At 46.2% G+C, this 21223-nt stretch overlaps 1 protein-coding gene across 3 annotated transcripts in view; it reads right to left on the bottom strand.

The window, feature by feature from the left end:
* Window positions 1-21223, bottom strand: part of si:dkey-100n23.5 — a 236372-nt gene that overhangs the window by 13156 nt on the left and 201993 nt on the right. For all 3 annotated transcript variants that reach the window (XM_067992871.1, XM_067992872.1, XM_067992873.1), the window contains one exon: window positions 15353-15500. In XM_067992871.1, the coding sequence (XP_067848972.1) occupies window positions 15353-15500 (148 nt within the window). The remainder of the gene's footprint in view (window positions 1-15352; window positions 15501-21223) is intronic.

Genomic DNA, 21223 nt, shown 5'->3' with positions numbered 1-21223 from the left:
TATGTCATGCACTGCAATAAAGGAATGATTTCAGGGACATGCTTGATAGGGCTTTATGTCTTTTCTAGACTAAAAGGTAATGTCTGAAAATTTAGTAAAATCCTTTTTAATAAAAATACATTATTATAGCAAACAAAATGCACAGAATAACAGTTAGTGCAACAATGGTCTCTCAACCCTTTTAACTGTTCTAAGAATATTTGGGATTTTTATTATTTTGAAGAAGAATTGGCAGGGCACTTTTGACCTGGCTAATAGGGAAAGGGTTAAACATCCACGGAGTGGAGTCGTATTATTATCATTCCCAATATACAAGCCATATTATTGCTGCTGAAAAGCTGTACGAAAATAAAATGAAGAAAGCTAGTAATCCAACTAGAGGAAAATAACCAGAAAATAATTAATAAAAGCAGATTTATTACAAAAATGCAATAAAAATGTTGAAATACAGAGATGAACTAAAGGATTACTTCCAAGGTCAGGGTTAATAACAGACTAATTAATTGATGGAGCCAGTGACAAGGGGCACGATTTTAAAAGCAAAGTCCGAGTGCGTTGGGGACAAACAAAATCAGGATTTTCTGGAGCGTGAAGGAATCCCGGATCCAACCTGCCAAAAAACGCGCACGACCCAGCCGTTCCCAAACCTGGAAGTCCCGCTGGCAATTAAAGCCGGCAGGACGATATTTAAAGCAGCAATTCAAGTACTTAAAGTACTTGAAATGTGCATAAATGTAATTAACAATGATGGCAAGCAATTTCAACACTGCCTCAGCGTGTTTCCCGTTCTGTGTGAAACACGCCGTGGGAATCTAGGCGGGTTGCAACCGGCAGCCATTTGGACATTTAAATCCCTGTTTGACAGATGGGGATAAAAGCTGAGTTATTGCTGCAGGGCACTCAGTTCTCTCAGACAAACTTTTAGCTGGGAGTTCTTTGTGTTTAGACTGAAAATTCTTGGTTTATACTCAGAATTGTTCTGTTTACACATATTTACCAACTTTTTGGACCCCCTCAAACTGACGCTATCAGGATGGAGGGGGGTGGGGGTGCAATGGCTGCATTCACCAGTACATCCGAGGACGAGGAACATCACCACCCTCGTCAGGCTCGGCGTGCACTTCCGCCACTTGCAGCTCCACCGCATAGTGGTGCGCCACAGGGACCTGCACAAGAGCGGAGAGGGGAACAACAGAGGGACCGACGTCGCAGGAGGCACTGACCTCGTTAGAGGGTCTACAGACCGAGGCTCAGCTTCCTGGACCTCTCTGAGGAGCAGTGTCTACGGAGGCTGAGAGTGAGTTGCCAGTGATCGCAGATGTCTGCAACCTCCTTCATGCCGAGCTGCTCCCGGCTGGGCCTGGTGAGCGGCGGGAGAGAGCGAGACCAGAGCGGGGATATAAACAGCGCGGAGAGAGCGAGAGTTCAGTCGGTGAGCGGCGGGAGAGAGCGAGACCAGAGTGGGGATAAAAACAGCGCGGAGAGAGCGAGAGTTCAGTCGGTGATCGGCGGCAAAGAGCGAGACCGGAGCGGGGATATAAACAGCGCGGAGAGAGCGAGAGTTCAGTCGGTGAGCGAGACCAGAGCGGGGATAAAAACAGCACGGAGAGAGCGAGAGTTCAGTCGGTGAGCGGCGGCAAAGAGCGAGACCGGAGCGGGGATATAAACAGCGCGGAGAGAGCGAGAGTTCAGTCGGTGAGCGGCGGCAAAGAGCGAGACTGGAGCGGGGATAAAAACAGCGCGGAGAGAGCGAAAGTTCAGTCGGTGAGCGGCGGCAAAGAGCGAGACCGGAGCGGGGATAAAAACAGCGCGGAGAGAGCGAGAGTTCAGTCGGTGAGCGAGACCAGAGCGGGGATAAAAACAGTGTGGAGAGAGCAAGAGTTCAGTCGGCGAGCGGCGGCAAAGAGCAAGACCAGAGCGGGGATAAAAACAGTGTGGAGAGAGCAAGAGTTCAGTCGGTGAGCGGCAGCAAAGAGCGAGACCAGAGCGAGACTCTGAGACGAGCGGCAGTTTGAGGTGACGTCACCAGTCAGAAAGTGACGCAGCACAGGGGAGGCAGCTGATTGGTGAGTAGGTTCAGGTGAGTATTTCTACCGTTTTACTGTAAGTAAAGTAATAAGAAAGGGAAGGTTAACAGGTAGTGGGTTTTTTTTAGTGAACCTAGGTCCCTAGTATAGTTAACATTTTCTAATTTCAACGTAATTTAAAAGGGGTAACTAAGCTAAGGCAAGTCATGGCAGCAGACCTCGCACCTGTGATATGCCCCTCCTGCAAGATGTGGGAAGTCATGGGCACTACCAGTGTCCCTGCTGACCATGTGTGCAGGAAGTGTGTCCACCTGCAGCTACTGACCGATCGTATCTCTGAGCTGGAGCTGCGGGTGGATTCACTGTGGAGCATCCGCGATGCAGAGAAACTCGTGGACAGCACGTTTAGCGAGTTGGTCACACCGCAGGTAAAGGGTATAAAGGCAGGAAGTGAATGGGTGACCACCAGGAAGAGTAAGAGGTGCAGGCAGGTAGGGCAGGGGTCCTCTGTGGCCATCCCCCTCTCAAACAGATATGCCACTTTGGATGCTGTTGGGGGGGATGACTTATCAGGGGAAGGCAGCAGCAGCCAACTTCCTGGCACCACGGGTGGCTCTGCTGCACAGGCTGGGAGGAAAAAGAGTGGAAGAGCTATAGTGATAGGGGACTCAATTGTAAGGGGAATAGACAGGCGTTTCTGTGGCTGCAACCGAGACTCCAGGATGGTGTGTTGCCTCCCTGGTGCAAGGATCAAGGACGTCTCGGAGCGGCTACAGAACATTTTGGAGGGGGAGGGCGAACAGCCAGCTGTCGTGGTGCACATAGGCACCAACGATATAGGTAAAAAAGGGGATGAGGTCCTAAAAGCAGAATATAGGGAGTTAGGAGGTAAATTTAAAAATAGGACCTCAAAGGTAGTAATCTCAGGATTGCTGCCAGTGCCACGTGCTAGTCAGAGTAGAAATAGGAGGATATTTCAAATGAATACGTGGCTAGAGGAATGGTGCAAGGGGGAGGGATTCAAATTCCTGGGACACTGGAAACGGTTCTGGGGGAGGTGGGACCAGTACAAACCGGACGGTCTGCACCTGGGCAGGGCCGGGACCGCTGTCCTAGGAGGAGTGTTTGCTGGTGCTGTTGGGGAGGGTTTAAACTAAAGTGGCAGGGGGTTGGGAACCTGAGCAGGGAGACAGAGGAAAGCGTAACAGGAAGGGACAGAAGGTATGGAGTAATAGGTAAAGTGTTAAAAAAGGAAAAAGCAGGAACTAAGTGTCACAAAACAGATTTGAAAGTTCTTTATCTGAATGCACGTAGCATTTGTAACAAAATGGACGAGTTAACGGCACAAATAACTACGTATGGGTATGATCTTGTGGCCATTACAGAAACATGGCTGCAGGGTGACAACGACTGGGAATTAAATATGCCAGGGTATTTAACAATAAGGAAGGACAGGCAGGAAGGAAGGGGAGGTGGGGTGGCTATGTTAATAAAGGAAGGAATCACTGTAATACAGATAAATGATATTGGGACAGAGCATCAAGATAATGAAACAGTTTGGGTAGAGATAAGGAATAATAAGGGGAAAAAAACACTAGTGGGCGTAGTATATAGGCCTCCTAATAGTTGCAACTCTGCTGGAAGAAGTATTAATCAGGAAATAGTCGGGGCATGTAATAAGGGAGCAGCTATAATTATGGGGGATTTTAACTATCATATTAACTGGACAAATCAAATTGGGCAGAGCAGCCTTGAGGAAGAGTTCATTGAGTGCATCAGGGATGGATTTCTTGAGCAGTATGTAACTGATCCTATAAGGGGGCAGGCACCCTTGGACCTGGTCCTGTGTAATGAGTCAGGATTAATTAATAATGTCCTAGTTAAGGATCCCCTTGGAATGAGTGACTACAACATGGTTGAATTCCATATCCAATTAGAGGGTGAGAAGGTTGATTCTCAAACAAGCATACTGAGCTTGAATAAAGGAGACTATGATGGTATGAGAGCGGAATTGATTAAAGTGGACTGGGAAAATAGATTAAAGGGTAAGACGGTACATGAACAGTGGTGTTCATTTAAGGAGTTATTTTACAACTTTCAAAATAAATATATTCCACTGAGGAAAAAAGGGTGTAAAAGAAATGACAGCCATCCGTGGCTAAGTAAAGAAATCAAGGATAGTATCCGACTAAAAACAAGGACATATAAGGTAGCCAAACTTAGTGGGAGGATAGAAGATTGGGAAGTCTTCAAAAGACAGCAAAAAGTAACGAAAGGATTGATTAAGAAAGGGAAGTTAGATTATGAAAAGAAATTAGCAAAAAATATAAAAACAGATAGCAAGAGTTTCTATAGTTATATAAAAAGAAAAAGGGTGGCTAAGGCAAACGTAGGTCCGTTAGAGGATGAGACCGGGAAATTAATGGTGGGAAACATGGAGATGGCAAAAATGCTGAACAAATATTTTGTTTCAGTCTTTACGGTAGAGGACACTAAGAATATCCCAACACTGGACAAACAGGGGGCTCTAGGGGGGGGGGAGGAGCTAAATACGATTAAAATCACTCAGGAGATGGTACTCAGTAAAATAATGGGACTCAAAGCGGATAAATCCCCTGGACCTGATGGCTTACATCCTAGGGTCTTGAGGGAAGTGGCAGTAGGGATTGTGGATGCTTTGGTGATAGTTTTCCAAAACTCCCTGAACTCAGGAGAGGTCCCGGCAGATTGGAAAACTGCTAATGTAACACCGTTATTTAAAAAGGGTAGTAGGCAGAAGGCTGGAAATTATAGGCCAGTTAGCCTAACATCAGTGGTGGGTAAAATTTTGGAGTCTATTATTAAGGAGACAGTAACGGAACATTTAGATAAGTATAATTTAATAGGACAAAGTCAGCATGGCTTTATGAAGGGGAAGTCATGTCTGACAAATTTGCTTGAGTTCTTTGAGGAGATAACGTACAGGGTGGATAAAGGGGAACCAGTGGACATAGTGTATTTAGACTTCCAGTAGGCATTCAACAAGGTGCCACATAAAAGATTATTGCTTAAGATAAAAAATCACGGGATTGGGGGTAATATTCTGGCATGGGTGGAGGATTGGTTATCGAACAGGAGGCAGAGAGTTGGGATAAATGGTTCATTCTCGGACTGGCAACCAGTAACCAGTGGTGTTCCACAGGGGTCGGTGCTGGGTCCCCAACTCTTCACAATCTATATTAACGATTTGGAGGAGGGGACCGAGTGTAACATATCAAAGTTTGCAGATGATACAAAGATGGGAGGGAAAGTAGAGAGTGAGGAGGACATAAAACACCTGCAAGGGGATATAGACAGGCTGGGTGAGTGGGCGGAGATTTGGCAGATGCAATATAATATTGGAAAATGTGAGGTTATGCACTTTGGCAGGAAAAATCAGAGAGCAAGTTATTATCTTAATGGCGAGAAACAGGAAAGTACTGCAGTACAAAGGGATCTGGGGGTCCTAGTGCAAGAAAATCAAAAAGTTAGTATGCAGGTGCAGCAGGTGATCAAGAAAGCCAACGGAATGTTGGCTTTTATTGCTAGGGGGATAGAATATAAAAACAGGGAGGTATTGCTGCAGTTATATAAGGTATTGGTGAGACCGCACCTGGAATACTGCATACAGTTTTGGTGTCCACACTTAAGAAAAGACATACTTGCTCTCGAGGCAGTACAAAGAAGGTTCACTCGGTTAATCCCAGGGATGAGGGGGTGGACATATGAGGAGAGGTTGAGTAGATTGGGACTCTACTCATTGGAGTTCAGAAGAATGAGAGGCGATCTTATTGAAACATATAAGATTGTGAAGGGGCTTGATCGGGTGGATGCGGTAAGGATGTTCCCAAGGATGGGTGAAACTAGAACTAGGGGGCATAATCTTAGAATAAGGGGCTGCTCCTTCAAAACTGAGATGAGGAGAAACTTCTTCACTCAGAGGGTGGTAGGTCTGTGGAATTTGCTGCCCCAGGAAGCTGTGGAAGCTACATCATGAAATAAATTTAAAACAGAAATAGACAGTTTCCTAGAAGTAAAGGGAATTAGGGGTTACGGGGAGCGGGCAGGAAATTGGACATGAAGCTGAGCTCGGATCGGTCAATGCCCTGTGGGTGGCGGAGAGGGCCCAGGGGCTGAGTGGCCGGGTCCTGCTCCTACTTCTTGTGTTCTTTAGATTTGTGGTTGGGATCAGATCAGCCATGATCTTATTGAATGGCGGAGCAGGCTCGAGGGGCCGATTGGCCTCCTCCTGCTCCTATTTCTTATGTTCTATGTTCTTAAGGGCTGGCTCCTCGGAGACCAGGGATACCCCCTGTAGACATGGCTTATGTCACCTTTGAGGAACCCCATCAGCAAGGCACAGCGTCAATACAACAACAGTCACATTGCCACCAGGTCTGTCATTGAACATACGATAGGACTGCTGAAGCTGCGATTTCGGTGCCTGGATCGGTCTAGGGGAGCGTTTCAATACGCACCAGTGAGAGTGGGTCGAATTATAGTCGTCTGTTGTGTCCTGCACAACATGATGTAACAGAGAGAGGTACCGGTTGATGAGACCCCATGCCCTCATCCAGCATCCACATCTGCCATGAACATTGAGGAGGAGGAGTAGTAGGAGCAGGAGGAGGTGGAACCCATGGGCAGAGCAGCAGCTCACCTGGCTGCTTGTGAGGCCAGGGAGTCACTAATATTTGAACAATTCTCATAAGGAGATCACAAAGTGAGAATAATCCAGTCCTCACACCACCTGAAAAGAGCAGCGCCCCCCCACCCCCCGCACAAAACAGTCCTGCAACTACACATACACCCACTGTAAAGTCACCCACTGGGTGGCATCAAGTGTCGCTGTTCATGATGAAGCACATGAAAAGGCACTATCACAAAAGGCAGTCAAGAATGGGCATGACGTGGCAGTACTGGTGTGATTTTAACAAAAAACAAATATAAATGAAAAACATGACAGTCTGTCAAACACCCATGTACATAGCATTTGTGATCACAAATCCTTAGCCTTTCTCTTCCTACTACTTCTACGTGGTGCATCCCCTGTGGCTTCAGCAGAGGTCGTGGCCAGTTGCTCAGATCCCTGTCCTGACTGCCTAGATACTTTCGGCCTACATCCTCTGGGTTTTGGAGCCCGTGAGGGCCCCGCCAACGACTGCTCCACCTGCACCTGTGCAGGAGCAGACTCGGCCACCTGGACAGGAGGCAGCATTGCGGGTAGTGATGAAAGGGGGGCAACGGGTGAGACGTGGGAGCACTTTGAGTGGCGACTCCACTTCTATGTCCCCTTTCACCATCATTCCTCTCCTGGACCAGGCCCACATCACTCCTAGCACCCTGTTGGACAACAGTTTGGAGGACGTGTGTGATGCCTTGGAAGCCCAGTTGTAAAATTTCTGTCTGCCTGTTTAAGGCGGCAGAATGTTGTTCACCCTGAATCCGAATGGTCCGTTGTCAGGGCCTGAATGGACTCATCTGTGAGCCATGTTTGAAGTTCAATGGAGGCTGCCATTCTCTCCATCACAGACATTCCTGCACTTAACCTGTGCCACCATTCCACTAATGCAGGAGTTGGAATCCTCCATACACTCCAACATTTTGCAGAGTGCGCATGGCACCTGTTCCAGTACCTTGCAAATGTGCTGCTGTCCCTCAATCATTCTCCTTTTAAAGGATGGCCCCTGGGGTTCAGCATCTGCGTCCAGCTGAGCAGAGCCTGGAGAGGAGTGCGTCCATCGACGCGGTCTCTCCACAGCTGCCCCTGCTACCAGTGTCTGCTCATGCTCACTTGTGTGCGGTAACTCATCAGGTGCCAACGCAATTAACTGACTACTAGGACCTACCAAGGTGTGAGTATCTGCGCTGGTGGATGGCTCACTCAGATGTGACGGTGCGCCCTCAGAGGCTGGTAGCTCCTCTGAGGAATCGCCCTCTCCTGTAACTGCGGTCGTTGAAGGACTTGGAAGAGAACAGGGCAATGTTAAGCATCACGACAGATGTGTAATGTTGCGATGAGCATACTGAGGTGTTCGACATGCCAATCGTTCTTAACATCAATTCATGTTGTGTGTGATAAATGTTAAAGTTTTGTCACCAGATGTTTGTGGGGTGCCAGTCTCGGCGTCCCCGACGGACAGGCACTCGACGGTGCGGCTGATCTTCTGGGCCTCCTCCTCCGCCTCTGTGAGGACCACTATTTGTTGTGGCCCCCCTCCAGTTTTCACCCTCTCGCATGCATTTTGCGCTCTCTTCTACAAGCGGAGAAAGTACAGACGTGGGAGTGAGTGATAGTGAGTGATGGTGAAGTGGTCAGCTGGTGAGGCTGACCGTGAAAGAGATGCATCGGAGGGTGACCATCAGACAGAGGCATCACTTTGGATGAGGATTCAGGTGAGTGGTCGTGGTGGGGTCACAAATGGGGAGGTGAGGAAGTACTCAGGAAGTGAAGGTAAGTTGAGGATGAGCCTTGAGTGGGTGTGAGGAGTGATGTGATGGAGTAGTCTTGGCAGTGCAGAATGTGAGGGGGGGGAGAGGGGGATGTGCAACACAGAATGTAGGAGAATCAGTAAGTGTACTCACTTATGCTGACCTAGTTAGGTAATTGAAACAATTGGATCCAAGTGCAGGAGATGTTGCTCTGCTGGTGACCTCCTCTGCCACCTCGAGTCAGGCCTTCTTGGTGGCAGAGGCAGGGCGCTTCCTCCTGTCAGTTGGGTAAAATTGTTCCCTCCTCCTTCTCACCCTGGCCAGCAGCACCTCAAGTGAGGCATCACTGAATCTTGGAGCTGGCTTGCCCCTCTGCCGTTCCATTCTGTGATCTTGCTTCTTGCTTCAGCAAAAGCCATTGGTGTAATGGCCCTTTAAATCCAGACACTCCAGCTGACAGCAGGTCATGCGGGTGTGCAGCCTGCCCGCTGCGCGGCTTTCGGACGGCAGACCTGGAAACAAGGTTAAAGGCCACGAACGAAGTTGCGATCGCATGGGGAACAGTAAGGTTTTATTATTCGGGTTACCTGCGCACCTGTTCACCCCACCCCCACCCCGCTGCCATCCCACCGGCATTTTAAAATCGTGCCCAACGCATCAAAACTACACGATTCATGAAAAGCTTTGGATGTATTTCCATGTTGAAATTCAACTTCATTTTGGCTTGCTGAAATTGTTCAATCTGATCATCAGCCTGATGGGATACTGCTAAGTACTGTGTTGATGTGTGTTTTTTTGTTACATTATTATTAACTGGCACAACAGCAGGGTGCAGCTGGAGCCAACTGTAACAGGCACAGATATCTCAAGGATTTGACCCTTGTGTTTGCTGGAAGCACAGACATCGTACTGATCTACCAATAGGCAAGTCTCAGATTTCTTCTAGCCTAAAGCATGCTTCAACCATCCAGGTTCAGTGAGTGATGATAAACTTTGCATTTGAATTTCTGTATGCAAGGAATAGAAGTTCAGCTGGTGATACTGTTTGGAGGAGAGTTACAGGGACAAGAAACACAATCTGTGCAAATTTGCTGCTAATATTCTATTTGGAGTTTTTTCACTTTTGCAGAATAAGTAGCATAAGAACATAAGAAATAGAAGCAGGAGTAGGCCATACGGCCCCTCGAGCCTGCTCCGTCATTCAATAAGATTGTGGCTGATCTTCAACCTCAACTCCACTTTTCTGCCTTATCCCCGGTGGCAGCTCTGTTCCTGGCATAATCATGGAGTCTTGGGTAAGCAATAGCAACTATTGTGCTGTTCCACTCTTAATATTGTACAGGACTAACAGCCTGGCCACATTCCTCCAAAACTGGAAAGGGCAAACTTTGACATGGAATCGACTTTCCTTATTATGTCCACTGGTCTGCATGACTTTGGACTCCAGTCCATCACCGGCATCTCCACATCATGGGTTAAGTCCAACAGCAAGAGATAGGCTTTCTCTATAGACTGCTAAACAGGACTACAATATTCCATTGCTGGACAGAATGAACAGTATTGAAATCACTATATGTAGGTAACAAGTGGAAAAAAAGCATTAAAATATTATATACACTTTGTATAAATCAACAGGAAGTTGCCTGATCCTTCAGGATAAGAATTATATCACGATAAAAATGGTGGCACTAAGCAAGTTTCAGTAAAATTTTTCAAGATGTTGGAACTGAAAATCTGCAGCCCTTTAGGAGCACTCTGGAGGGAGTGTGCTGAAGAGCCAGAAATTAGGCAGGGACCCAGATGTGCTGGGTTACAGCCTTAAATCAGGATTTCAAAGGGGCTTTGTGAGGAGCAGAACCTTTGTCTAACCATTACAAGACCACTGGCACAGTAGAGGGCGGGACTTGGGACTCACGTGGGATTCATGTTCCCACGTTCTTGGCTCTCTGAAGGACCAGGTGTTTCTTTGACGTCAGTAAGACCAGGCTGCCAAAGGGCACATGTGGCCACAACCTAAGGTCCAGGCCAAGATCTATTATTTAAATGCAGCACTCTTTCAAAGGAGGCCACTGTGGGCAATCTATAATTCTTTCCAGGGTGGGTAGCCTAGTGCCCCCTCGTGGGCCAACGTTGTTCCACAATTTATGGCCTCTTTGGTGGCTAGATGTGATGGTCCCCGCCCACCAGTGGCAATTAAATTAAGGGACCTCTGTTAATTTTAGCAGGGTTCAGCAATGGAGGACCCAGCCAGGTACATCCATAGCAGTTACAATCCCATTAAACATTTGGGGTAAAATTTCTGCGGCGGAAGCCATTTCTCTGGGGTTTCCGCTAATGTTACAGTGGAAGAGCCCCACACAAATTCCACCCCTTGAATTTTTCTACAGTTTGTAACTTTACAATTTTAATATTTTAAATAATTTCAGCTAATACGTTATAGCTGTGGAGTAATACTCCAGGAAAAAAACTTATGAATAAATATTCATTCAAAGATAGACACCTGTATTTTTATGAAAGATATTTAGCAATTTAGAAATGAAAACTCCTAGCTCATAATGACAGGCTGCCTAACCAGGGATGTCATCATTATGCTATTTTGAAGACTGGGTGCTAAAACATCTCTGTTCCTTCAAAAGCTCAAATGCTTCATTGCTTTTGGTGGTAGTAGGCTGGGGATGAGGTGGTGGGACAGTAGCCAATCAGAAGTGCAGAAGTGTGAGAATCGCACCCACCCAACTTGTACAACTTGTAGTGTGCTGACCCCTCAAGCACTTTTGCAGTCAGCCTAATTTTAATACTGCAGCTGAGCTCCTGTGACTCACCCACTGGTGGGTAGGAAACGGCATGCTGCCTCAGGCTTTAAAGTCCTTTAAAGGGACAGGCCTGCTGATTTCTCAAGTTTGGAACTCAGAAAGCTTGTAGCAAAAAAATGCAATGTGTGGAAGAATTACAGGAGATTCTCCAGGAGAAAGCGAGGCAGGGGAGGGAGGTCTTCTCCAGCAGTGAGCACCTCAGACCTCAAAAAGAGAGAATAGGAAGGTGTGGCCTCCAGTGTAAATGCTCTGCACCTGAAAGCCGAACTGAAAAAGTTTAATGACCTTTCCAGGTCAGCCAAAGTAGGAGAAGCCACCAGGACCTTCCATTAATGCAGTCTGCTAAGCATGAATGGTATTTGTAATTACTTCTCTTTCACAACGCATCAGAACCCTTCCCCCGCCCCCTCAAATGCCTGTATAACTGCCAGAAAGCACGTAGACCCAGGCTGCCATACAGTAGTGGAAATGGCACACCCTACAACAAGTCCATCTCAGGCTTCAGCTGCTGGAAGGTGAAGACCACCTCTATCCCAGTAGTCTCTTATGCGTACTCAAGCAAACTGCCATCTCATGTACTCTTGGCACTGAGATACAACCTAGATGAAGCACCAGACTAGGTTTAAGAGCACATATGTCGCACACTGTCACAAAGGGGAAGCACCATGGAAGCAGGAACTGGGCATGTGCACATGATATGTTTGGTTATTAAAAATCTGGTTTGCATGAAGTTGGTGTCAGTGCAAAGAAGGATCTTGCTAACATATTTTATCAAGTGGTTTGAATGGGAGGTTTCTGAGTTGCATGGAAAATGTAAGGTACTGTAGTGAAGGCATATTTGTGGAGGGTATGGGGAAGATGTAGACAGGACTGCTAATTTCTCAGTTAAGGGGTCTCCCATATGAGAGCTTGTTAAATGAAGACTTGTGCTCCAGAACTAGCTGCGCCTCTGGCCAAGGTGTTCCAGTACAGCTACAATACTGGCATCTACCCGACAATGTGGAAAATTGCCCAGGTATATCCTGTCCACAAAAAGCAGGACAAATCCAATCCGACCAATTACCGCCCCATCAGTCTACTCTCCATTATCAGCAAAGTGATGGAAGGTGTCGTCGATAGTGCTATCAAGCGGCACTTACTCTCCAATAACCTGCTCACCAATGCTCAGTTTGGGTTCCGCCAGGACCACTCGGCTCCAGACCTCATTACAGCCTTGGTCCAAACATGGACAAAAGAGCTGAATTCCAGGGGTGAGGTGAGAGTGACTGCCCTTGACATCAAGGCAGCTTTTGACCGAGTGTGGCACCAAGGAGCCCTAGTAAAATTGAAGTCAATGGGAATCAGGGGGAAAACTCTCCAGTGGCTGGAGTCATACCTAGCACAAAGGAAGATGGTAGTGGTTGTTGGAGGCCAATCATCTCAGCCCCAGGGCATTGCTGCAGGAGTTCCTCAGGGCAGTGTCCTAGGCCCAACCACCTTCAGCTGCTTCATCAATGACCTTCCCTCCATCATAAGGTCAGAAATGGGGATGTTTGCTGATGATTGCACAGTGTTCAGTGGGCTCATAAGTGGCAAGTAACATTCGTGCCAAAAAAGTGCCAGGCAATGACCATCTCCAACAAGAGAGAGTCGAACCACCTCCCCTTGACATTCAACGGCATTACCATCGCCGAATTCCCCACCATCAACATCCTGGGGGTCACCATTGACCAGAAACTTAACTGGACCAGCCATATAAATACTGTAGCTACAAGAGCAGGTCAGAGGCTGGGTATTGTGCAGCGAGTGACTCACCTCCTGACTCCCCAAAGCCTTTCCACCATCTACAAGGCACAAGTCAGGAGTGTGATGGAATACTCTCCGCTTGCCTGGATGAGTGCAGCTCCAACAACGCTCAAGAAGCTCGACACCATCCAGGACAAAGCAGCCCGTTTGATTGGCACCCCATCCACCACCCTAAACATTCACTCCCTTCACCACTAGCTGCAGCGTGTACCATCCACAGGATGCACTGCAGCAACTCGCCAAGGCTTCTTCGACAGCACCTCCCAAACCCGCGACCTCTACCACCTAGAAGGACAAGGGCAGCAGGTACATGGGAACAACACCACCTGCACGTTCCCCTCCAAGTCACACACCATCCCGACTTGGAAATATATCGCCGTTCCTTCATCGTCACTGGGTCAAAATCCTGGAACTCCCTTCCTAACAGCACTGTGGGAGAACCTTCACCACACGGACTGCAGCGGTTCAAGAAGGCGGCTCACCACCACCTTCTCAAGGGCAATTAGGGATGGGCAATAAATGCCGGCCTCGCCAGCGACGCCCACATCCCATGAACGAATATTTTAAAAAATGGCTTTTGTAGTCGACAATCAGGCTGCTTCTGCTTCTCTTGGTGGTCCCCTTGCTGTGCCTGGTGATATTCTTCTCTGGGGCTTCTATAATGATGCATTTTTGCCAGATGAAATTGTGCAGCATGCAGCAAATTACCAAAATCCTTCAAGACTTTAGCAGAGCTGAATTGTAAGATGTCCCCATATCTATCCAGGCACCTGAAGTGTTGCTTCAATATGCCAATGATGTTTCCAGTAGGTGTTTTCAGTGTTTATCTCTGGAGATGCACATGTTGTGCAAAATGGGTTGAGATCTGGCATTTTATGAATTGTAATGCCCACTTTGCAGCTGAAAAAAGGGTTTTTATCATTGCTAAATTGACCCTGATGTCTCAACACCCAAGGTTAACAATCCTAAACATGTTTCTCACTTCTAAATTATACATCTGTAAAATAAGGAGATCCAATTTTCAAGTGAGTATCTTGGGATAAGGGGTTCATCCTGGAGTAATCTTTTAAAGACAACACATAGCATCTGGCATCCAGACTTGATATTGTGCATCACATGGGCATCCTTGTTACAAGAGTATAAATTATGAAATAATACCTTAACATCAACATAAGTTAAATTATAGTCAAAAACATCTAATGAGGGGAAAAAACAGTAGAAAGGATCTATCTTTTTCATCTGCCTTGAAAATGTCACTATCCAGTGACATAATATACTGCCATTGTATTAGAAACTGTTAGTAGCCCCACATCAGCCAGGGAATGAACAGAATTGAACCCCACTGATGGAGCATTGCAATTTTGTTTTCACTCGTATCAAATACCATTATAGCCTACTTGTGTCTGTCATACGTATGAGATATAACCTTGCGAATCACCAATGAACATCTGCAATGCACTGTCACTGTTGTAATTCTTCTAACAAGTAAGAACAACAATTTGCATTTATATAGTGGCCAGGAATTTCCTTTGGAGTTGCTCCCATTCCACCATTGTAACTTTGCTGGAAGTCCAGCAGAAACCTCGGTGAAGTTTCTGGCCTGTGCCTTTAATGTACAAAATGTCCCAAGGCACCTCATATGGAAATAATAAAAGGAATGGACACTGAGCCATGGGAGAGGGTTAGACGAGGTGGCTAGGTCAAAAAAGTGGGTTTTGAGAAAGTTTTTAAAGGACGACAAAGAAATGGAGAGGCAGAGAGGTTTAGGGAGGTCTTCCAAAGAGTAAAGTTGAGGCGACTGTTACCAATAATGGGGTAAAGGGAGCAGGGGATGCACAGGAGGCCTGTCAGGGTAGCAGGAAGGGATGTAAGGCTGGAGGGGCTGCAGAGGTAGGGAGGCTGTCGACTGATTTGAAGACAAAGTCAAGGATTTTAATTTGGACATGTTGGGGTCAGGGCGTCAGTGTCCATCAGCAAGGACGGTAGGCGGAATAATGAGCTAGTGGGACAGGATTTTGGCAACTGCGTTTTAGACAGGTTAAAGTTTATGGAGGGTGGACGCTGGAAAGCCAGCAAGGAGAGCATTGGAATAATTGAGTCTGGAAGTGAAACCAAAAGAATGTGTATTATTTTTGTCAGAATGCACATGATAGTACAGGACCAACTAAACCTTTGCTTCACTTTTATGTTATCAGCATCTAGAAAAATTCATGGTTCTTTAATAGAACCATATTTTTAAAACACATATAGCAGTTATTACCGATCAGTAAATGTTACCTGTAGAGATGTTAAGTTCAGCTGGCCCCATGTCTCCCTGTCAAATCCAAACACAATGGCGTTGGCCAGTCCATGCAGTGGAGCAGTAATAACATGCAGGAGTGTCAGGACAAAAACAGGATGGCTGGGATCAAATGCATTGTGCAGCCTAATATAGGAAAACAGAACAGAAAGCAAAAACAGATTCAGTTTCCTTCTAACAAAACTTAACCAAAAACACTCAAGTACTAAATTTCCTTGTCAAATTACATCTGTATTTTCATCAGCAAGTTTCTAATGTACTACAGTATATTGTGGCAAAGAATTATAGAAGCCAAAGGCAAAATTAAGGGAGAGCTTCCTGGATCTGTGCCCACCCAATTTTCCAACATTCACTGTGGCCGGGGGATCGAGTGCGCCTGAATGCAGATGCAGGAAAATCTCCTCCATTATCTCTTAATTCACATTCTTTGAATGAACAGAAATGTGTAGCCAAGAACAATATCTATATAGACCATTTCACGAACTAAACTAAAGTAGGCTCATTTAAGAATTGTTGTGAGATGGAGTCTTGTGAGAATAACTTAATGCATAATAATGACTCCAAGATGACACACCCGGTGATGGAAATTGGGAACTAAGACAGCCCCCTGGATACCTGACCCAGGAAGGTCCACAGTATTCCAGGGCACTGCTGATGCTTGACCAGCCATCTTAAATTTACTAATGAAATCTAGAGGGGCTGATCTGTCCCTGGGGACTGGAATTCTTCTCACTCTGGTTCAGATCACCCTGCAGACCAGAGTGCTAATGGATAGGATGCCCCTAGCTGAATAAGCAGTGGGAAGCTGACCAGTGATCTGTTCTGCTTAGCTGCACAGTTTTAGCTGGTCAAACTCCAACACTGCGCACAGTTGAGATCCCTAAGCCTTGGCTCTGCCGATGTGCATCTAAGCTATCGGACTTACATAAGCGGGATATGTCCCTATAGGAACAGAGTGTGCACCCCATACTGGGCAAACAGAAGCTATAGGTAGGTGTGAATTTCACAGCATCTTGAATCTTGCACATGTCAAGACACTCAGGTGACCAAATAAATAAACAATGACATGAACAGGTCTTGAGCTGTACATGTGTAGGAAAACACTTGTATGAAAGAAAAATAGTCCAGTGAAAATGTGGTAATACATTGTTGTAATCAAATTGCTATAGAGACCACAACCATAAAATTAATCTTGCTCTATAATGCTGAAATATTAAATACATTCTGCCTACCAATATTTATTAATTTTCATGTTTACTTTTGTATTGCAAATCGAATGCAGAGAATTCACAGGACTCCCAAAGCAAACATACAGACAGCCTAACCTCAAGGCCAGTGAAGCCCAAAGGACTATGCATCATTTAGCCTGGAGGAGTTGATGTGGTGAATCATGGAGTGTATGAAGGTACCAGGGGAACAGACATTGCCAGAAGGGAACATGTTTTATCTTTTCTTAGGGACAATCAGGAAGAAGCGGAACCATGAGTTAGTCCAGGTTAATATTATTTTCAAAATTAATTTCACTTGCCCAAATTAAAAGCTCAACACATTTTAATTTGTTTTGGAATAAAAAATGTAATAGCTGTAAATAAAAGTTAATTTTAAGTTAAAAAAAATAATGGCAACAATATTGTAAAATGTATTGTCATAACAAATTATTAATAAAGTGCCCAATGGGTGTTAGAATGCAGAATTATGATCACGGTTCTCCATTCACTGAGTTGCCAATCTCAGCTGTAGCCTCGTAGGAATTGATTTTTCGAGTGCAACTGCAACCCGGCTCCAATGCACCCACTTCCAGGTTTAACGGAGGTGCGTTTGGATGGGTGCGAGTAACCTAGTCGCTGCAGTCGGGTCCCTAATTAATTCAGGTGGGCGGGTATTTCTCGGACCAATTAACGTCCTTATGCGACATTAATTAAGTTCTTTTAAATTGAATTTCATAAATCTTTAAATTAACGCCTTCAGCATGGCTTTCTCAGGGCTCGTGAATCTTGCCAGTGAAAGGGAGAAGAGAATGACCGGATCATGAGGTAAGTGCCTATATTGAACTGCTTGTGGGCCAGGAAGAGCAGGAGTTTTCTCTCCAAGCCCAAAAAGCTTACCTGCCGCGATTGGAGCCCCACGATCGGCCGACACCCCCACCCACAATGTCCAAGACCCCCCTCGCAATGTACAAGACCCCCCTGACACCTCCCTTGATGTCTGAGACCCCCCAACGATGTCCGACTGCTCATCCCCCCCAACGATCTCCAACTGCTCACCTCCCCTACTTCCTCCACCCCTCTCCCCCCGCCGCGATCAGCCCCCCCATCCAAACCCCAAAGATCCCAATCACTCCCCGACCCCCCCACTCCATACTAACCTTCCATTGCTCCCCGGTTGCTTTCCCGCCCAACAGGCAGCCAGCCTGTCAATCAAGCTGGCTATCAGGCAGGAAACTTTTTGATAAACTTTAAAACAGGTCCTACCTTTAAATTCAGTAGGACCTGTGGGAAACTATTGCTTCCGGGTTTCCCATCTGCAAACACCCCCATCCCCCCACCGCTCTCTTCCCGGCTCCAAGTTAATATCGGGGCCATGATATCTGACACAGGTGGAAACTGCCAACTCACCCTCTTAGCTAGGGATTGTGCATGGTACAGATCAATCCAATTTGGGGAGGGGGGGGGGGGTGGGAGACATTTTTTAAGAATTCTTTTCCTCCCATTTTCCTACCTTTGCTATCCCTCTCGTCCTTATATCTCATACAGGCAAGGGGACAGACAAGCAAGCGTATCCCAATGACAGTACTCCCTCTGAATTATCCTCTGTCCACATTGAAGGAGATGTTTGACTTCCACTTGGCAGCTCCCCATAGCAGAATTGTTGAGATTTGGAATTCAGCAGTGAGAAACCAAACTCAAGTCCCATCAATTTGCGATACTGTGGTTTGTGTGCCCACATATTACAGCACCATGTCACATGAGAAGGAGGTAGTTTCACTTTCCAAAAAAAAGAAAATTATTGGCAGACAGTATAGTAGGTGATATGAGAGCTCCAATAATCCGTGTCATGGAACATTAGGACACGGGATCTGCCAAACTGTAATTTAATATAGTTAACAATTTCTTTAATTTATATTTTTTGGTAAATTTTGTGTTTATCAAGCTGTGAGATGTTAGTGTTTAGAATGAAACACTTTTGCCACCATTGGTATTCCAGAGCTTGGATTTGCATATTAATTCAGCAAAAAACATTTTGGAGCTTAATCCTTACAAAGTTTAGAAATCCAAATCGACTCCAGCCACCTTGATCTGAGACCTGAATCATTTTGAATTTCTGAACAGTAAACAGTGAGCGGGCTCCACTCCTGAATCCCACAAATACCTGATGTTACAGAATTCTCATTGTGTGTAGATTAGCTGAGGGGGTTTCAAACAAAAATATCAAATTTATTTAAAAGTTATTAAAAAGTACTGTGCATGTTTTTGTATTATTTATTCTTGGGATGTAGGTGGTTCTGGTAAGGCCACATTCATTGCTCATTCCTAGGTGCCCCGAGAAGGTGATGATGGGACTTTTCCTTGTGGTGATGGTGCTCCCACAATGGTGTTAGGTAGGGAATTCCAGGATTCTGACCCAGCAACGATGAAGGAACGGTGATATATGTCCCAATCAGGAAGGTGTGTGACACGGAGAGGAACGTGGAGGTGATGGTGCTTCCTCAATATTGCTGGTCCTGTCCTTCTCAGGTGGTAGAGGTCGCAGGGAAGGGAGGTGCTGTCAAAGTAACCTTGGGGAGCTGCTGCAGTACATCCTGCAGATTGTACATATTGTAGCTACAAAGCGCTGCTGGTGGACAGGTAGATAGTAAGTCCAGTGGCAGGGCCACGAATCAAGCAAATTGCTGTATCCTGGATGGTGATGAGCTTTGAGTGTTGTTGCAGCTGTGCCCATCCAGGTGAGTAGGTAGTATTCCATCACACTCCTGACATTAGCCTTGTAGATGATGGATAATATTTGAGGGGTCAGGAATTAAACCAATCATCACAGAGTATTCAACCTATGCTGTACTCTTGTAGCCACAGCGTTAATATGGCTGGTCCAATTAAGCTTCTGGTCAATGGTGACCTATAAGATGTTGATGCTGTTCAAGGTCAGGGGGAGCTGACCGGGCTTTCTCTTGTTCAAGATGGCTATTACCTGGCACTTGTGCGGCACAAATGTTACCTGCCACTTGTCAGCCTGGAAGTGTGGATGGTATGGGCAGCTTCATCTTCGGTGGAGTTGCAAATGGAGATGAACACTGGAATTGTCAGCGAACAGCCCCGCTCCTGAGATGGAAGGTCATTGATGAAGCAGCTAAAGATAACTGGGCCGAGGACAAGTCCCTGCAGTGATGTCCTGGAGCTGTGATGACTGGCCTCTGACAACTACAACCAATTTTCTATGTGTCAGGTATGACTCCAATCACAGGAGGGTTTTCCATTTAGCCCCCCGTGGGCCTCAATTCGGCTAGGACTGCTTGGTGCTATGCTCAGTCAAATGCTGATAGATGTCAGGGGCAGATATTCTCCCCTCTCCACTTGCATCAATACCTGGATCAATCCTGCGATGAGTTCTGGAGTCACATGGTTTTGGTGGAACCCAAACAGAGTGTTGGTGAGCAGGGTATTGGTGAGTAGGTGTTGCTTGATAGCACTACTGATGACACCTTCCATCTTTACTGAGAATTGAAAGGAGGCCGACAGGGCAGTAATTGGCTGCGTGAGTGGGGGGGCAGTGACAGCTTCCTCGTCAGGCCAGACCTGCTGGGAGGTGGGAGGTGGATCGTGGGCCAAAAGAAGCCCAGGCAGGTAAGTTTTAAAATTGCTCCTTTGGGCATCACCAAGGAAGCCTTGGGCCTCCCTTGATCAGGGCTCCTCCCCACCACCCCCGATCACGTCCAGAGGCCACCCCCCCCATACCACTTACCTCACTGCCATGAACCATTCCTGTGGGTCCCCGGCTGTGGCCTCCTGCCACTGAATTCCAGCTTTCGTCAGCCAGGTAGCGGATCTGGCCAGGTTCGGGCGGGAGTCAGAGAATACTTACAGAAATTAGTTCCGGCTGTTAAAATCGGCCGGGCCGCGACCTCTCAGTTATGTCCAGTTGCGCAGCCTGTTTCAGGGGCCTAAGTCCACAATCAAGATTAGATTGGATAGGTGGATGAAGATTGAAGGGATATGGGAACAGGACTAGTAAATGTGATTAGAATTATTTGCTCGCGTGGAGGTAAACTCAACATGGACGGGTTGAACTGTTTCTGTGTTGTAACTTCTATGTATTTATATGTATTAGATTGGATAGGTGGATGAAGGACAAATGGCTTGTCTCCCTGTTGTAACTTCTATGTATTTGTATGTAATAGGAGGCACATTACAGTGTCATTTAGTGGCAGGAGGCCTGTCACTACATCATTACAGCCTATGGTTAGCATGCAGATTGCCATTATAAATATTTAGTTATGGATTCCATTTATAAATGTTTACATAGGCAGTTTCAATTACAAATGTTGACATAAAAAGTATGACTCAAAATTGTGACACAGGAAGTAAGGTTTCTGGATATTTAAGAAGCATCTTCCAGATACACTGTAAAAATTCCATCTTTATGGGCCCGTATTCATTTCTTTATTCAAGGAAGAGCACTGTATTATCTGGACTGGTTCTGAATAAAGGATGGGGAAGTAGCACTCTCTTAATTTGGACTTAGGCATCATCAGTCGCTTATCCTTTCCATGAGAGTACAAAGAGTACTCTGAATGTACCTCCCAAAAGGATAACAATTAAAAAGGAAATTAAAACTGGATACTTTACATAAGTTTT

This window comes from Heptranchias perlo, chromosome 11, assembly GCF_035084215.1.
Source record: "Heptranchias perlo isolate sHepPer1 chromosome 11, sHepPer1.hap1, whole genome shotgun sequence".
NCBI lineage: Eukaryota > Metazoa > Chordata > Chondrichthyes > Hexanchiformes > Hexanchidae > Heptranchias > Heptranchias perlo.
The sequence above is the reverse complement of the archived record's forward strand: the minus strand, read 5'-3'. Positions and strand labels throughout refer to the sequence as shown.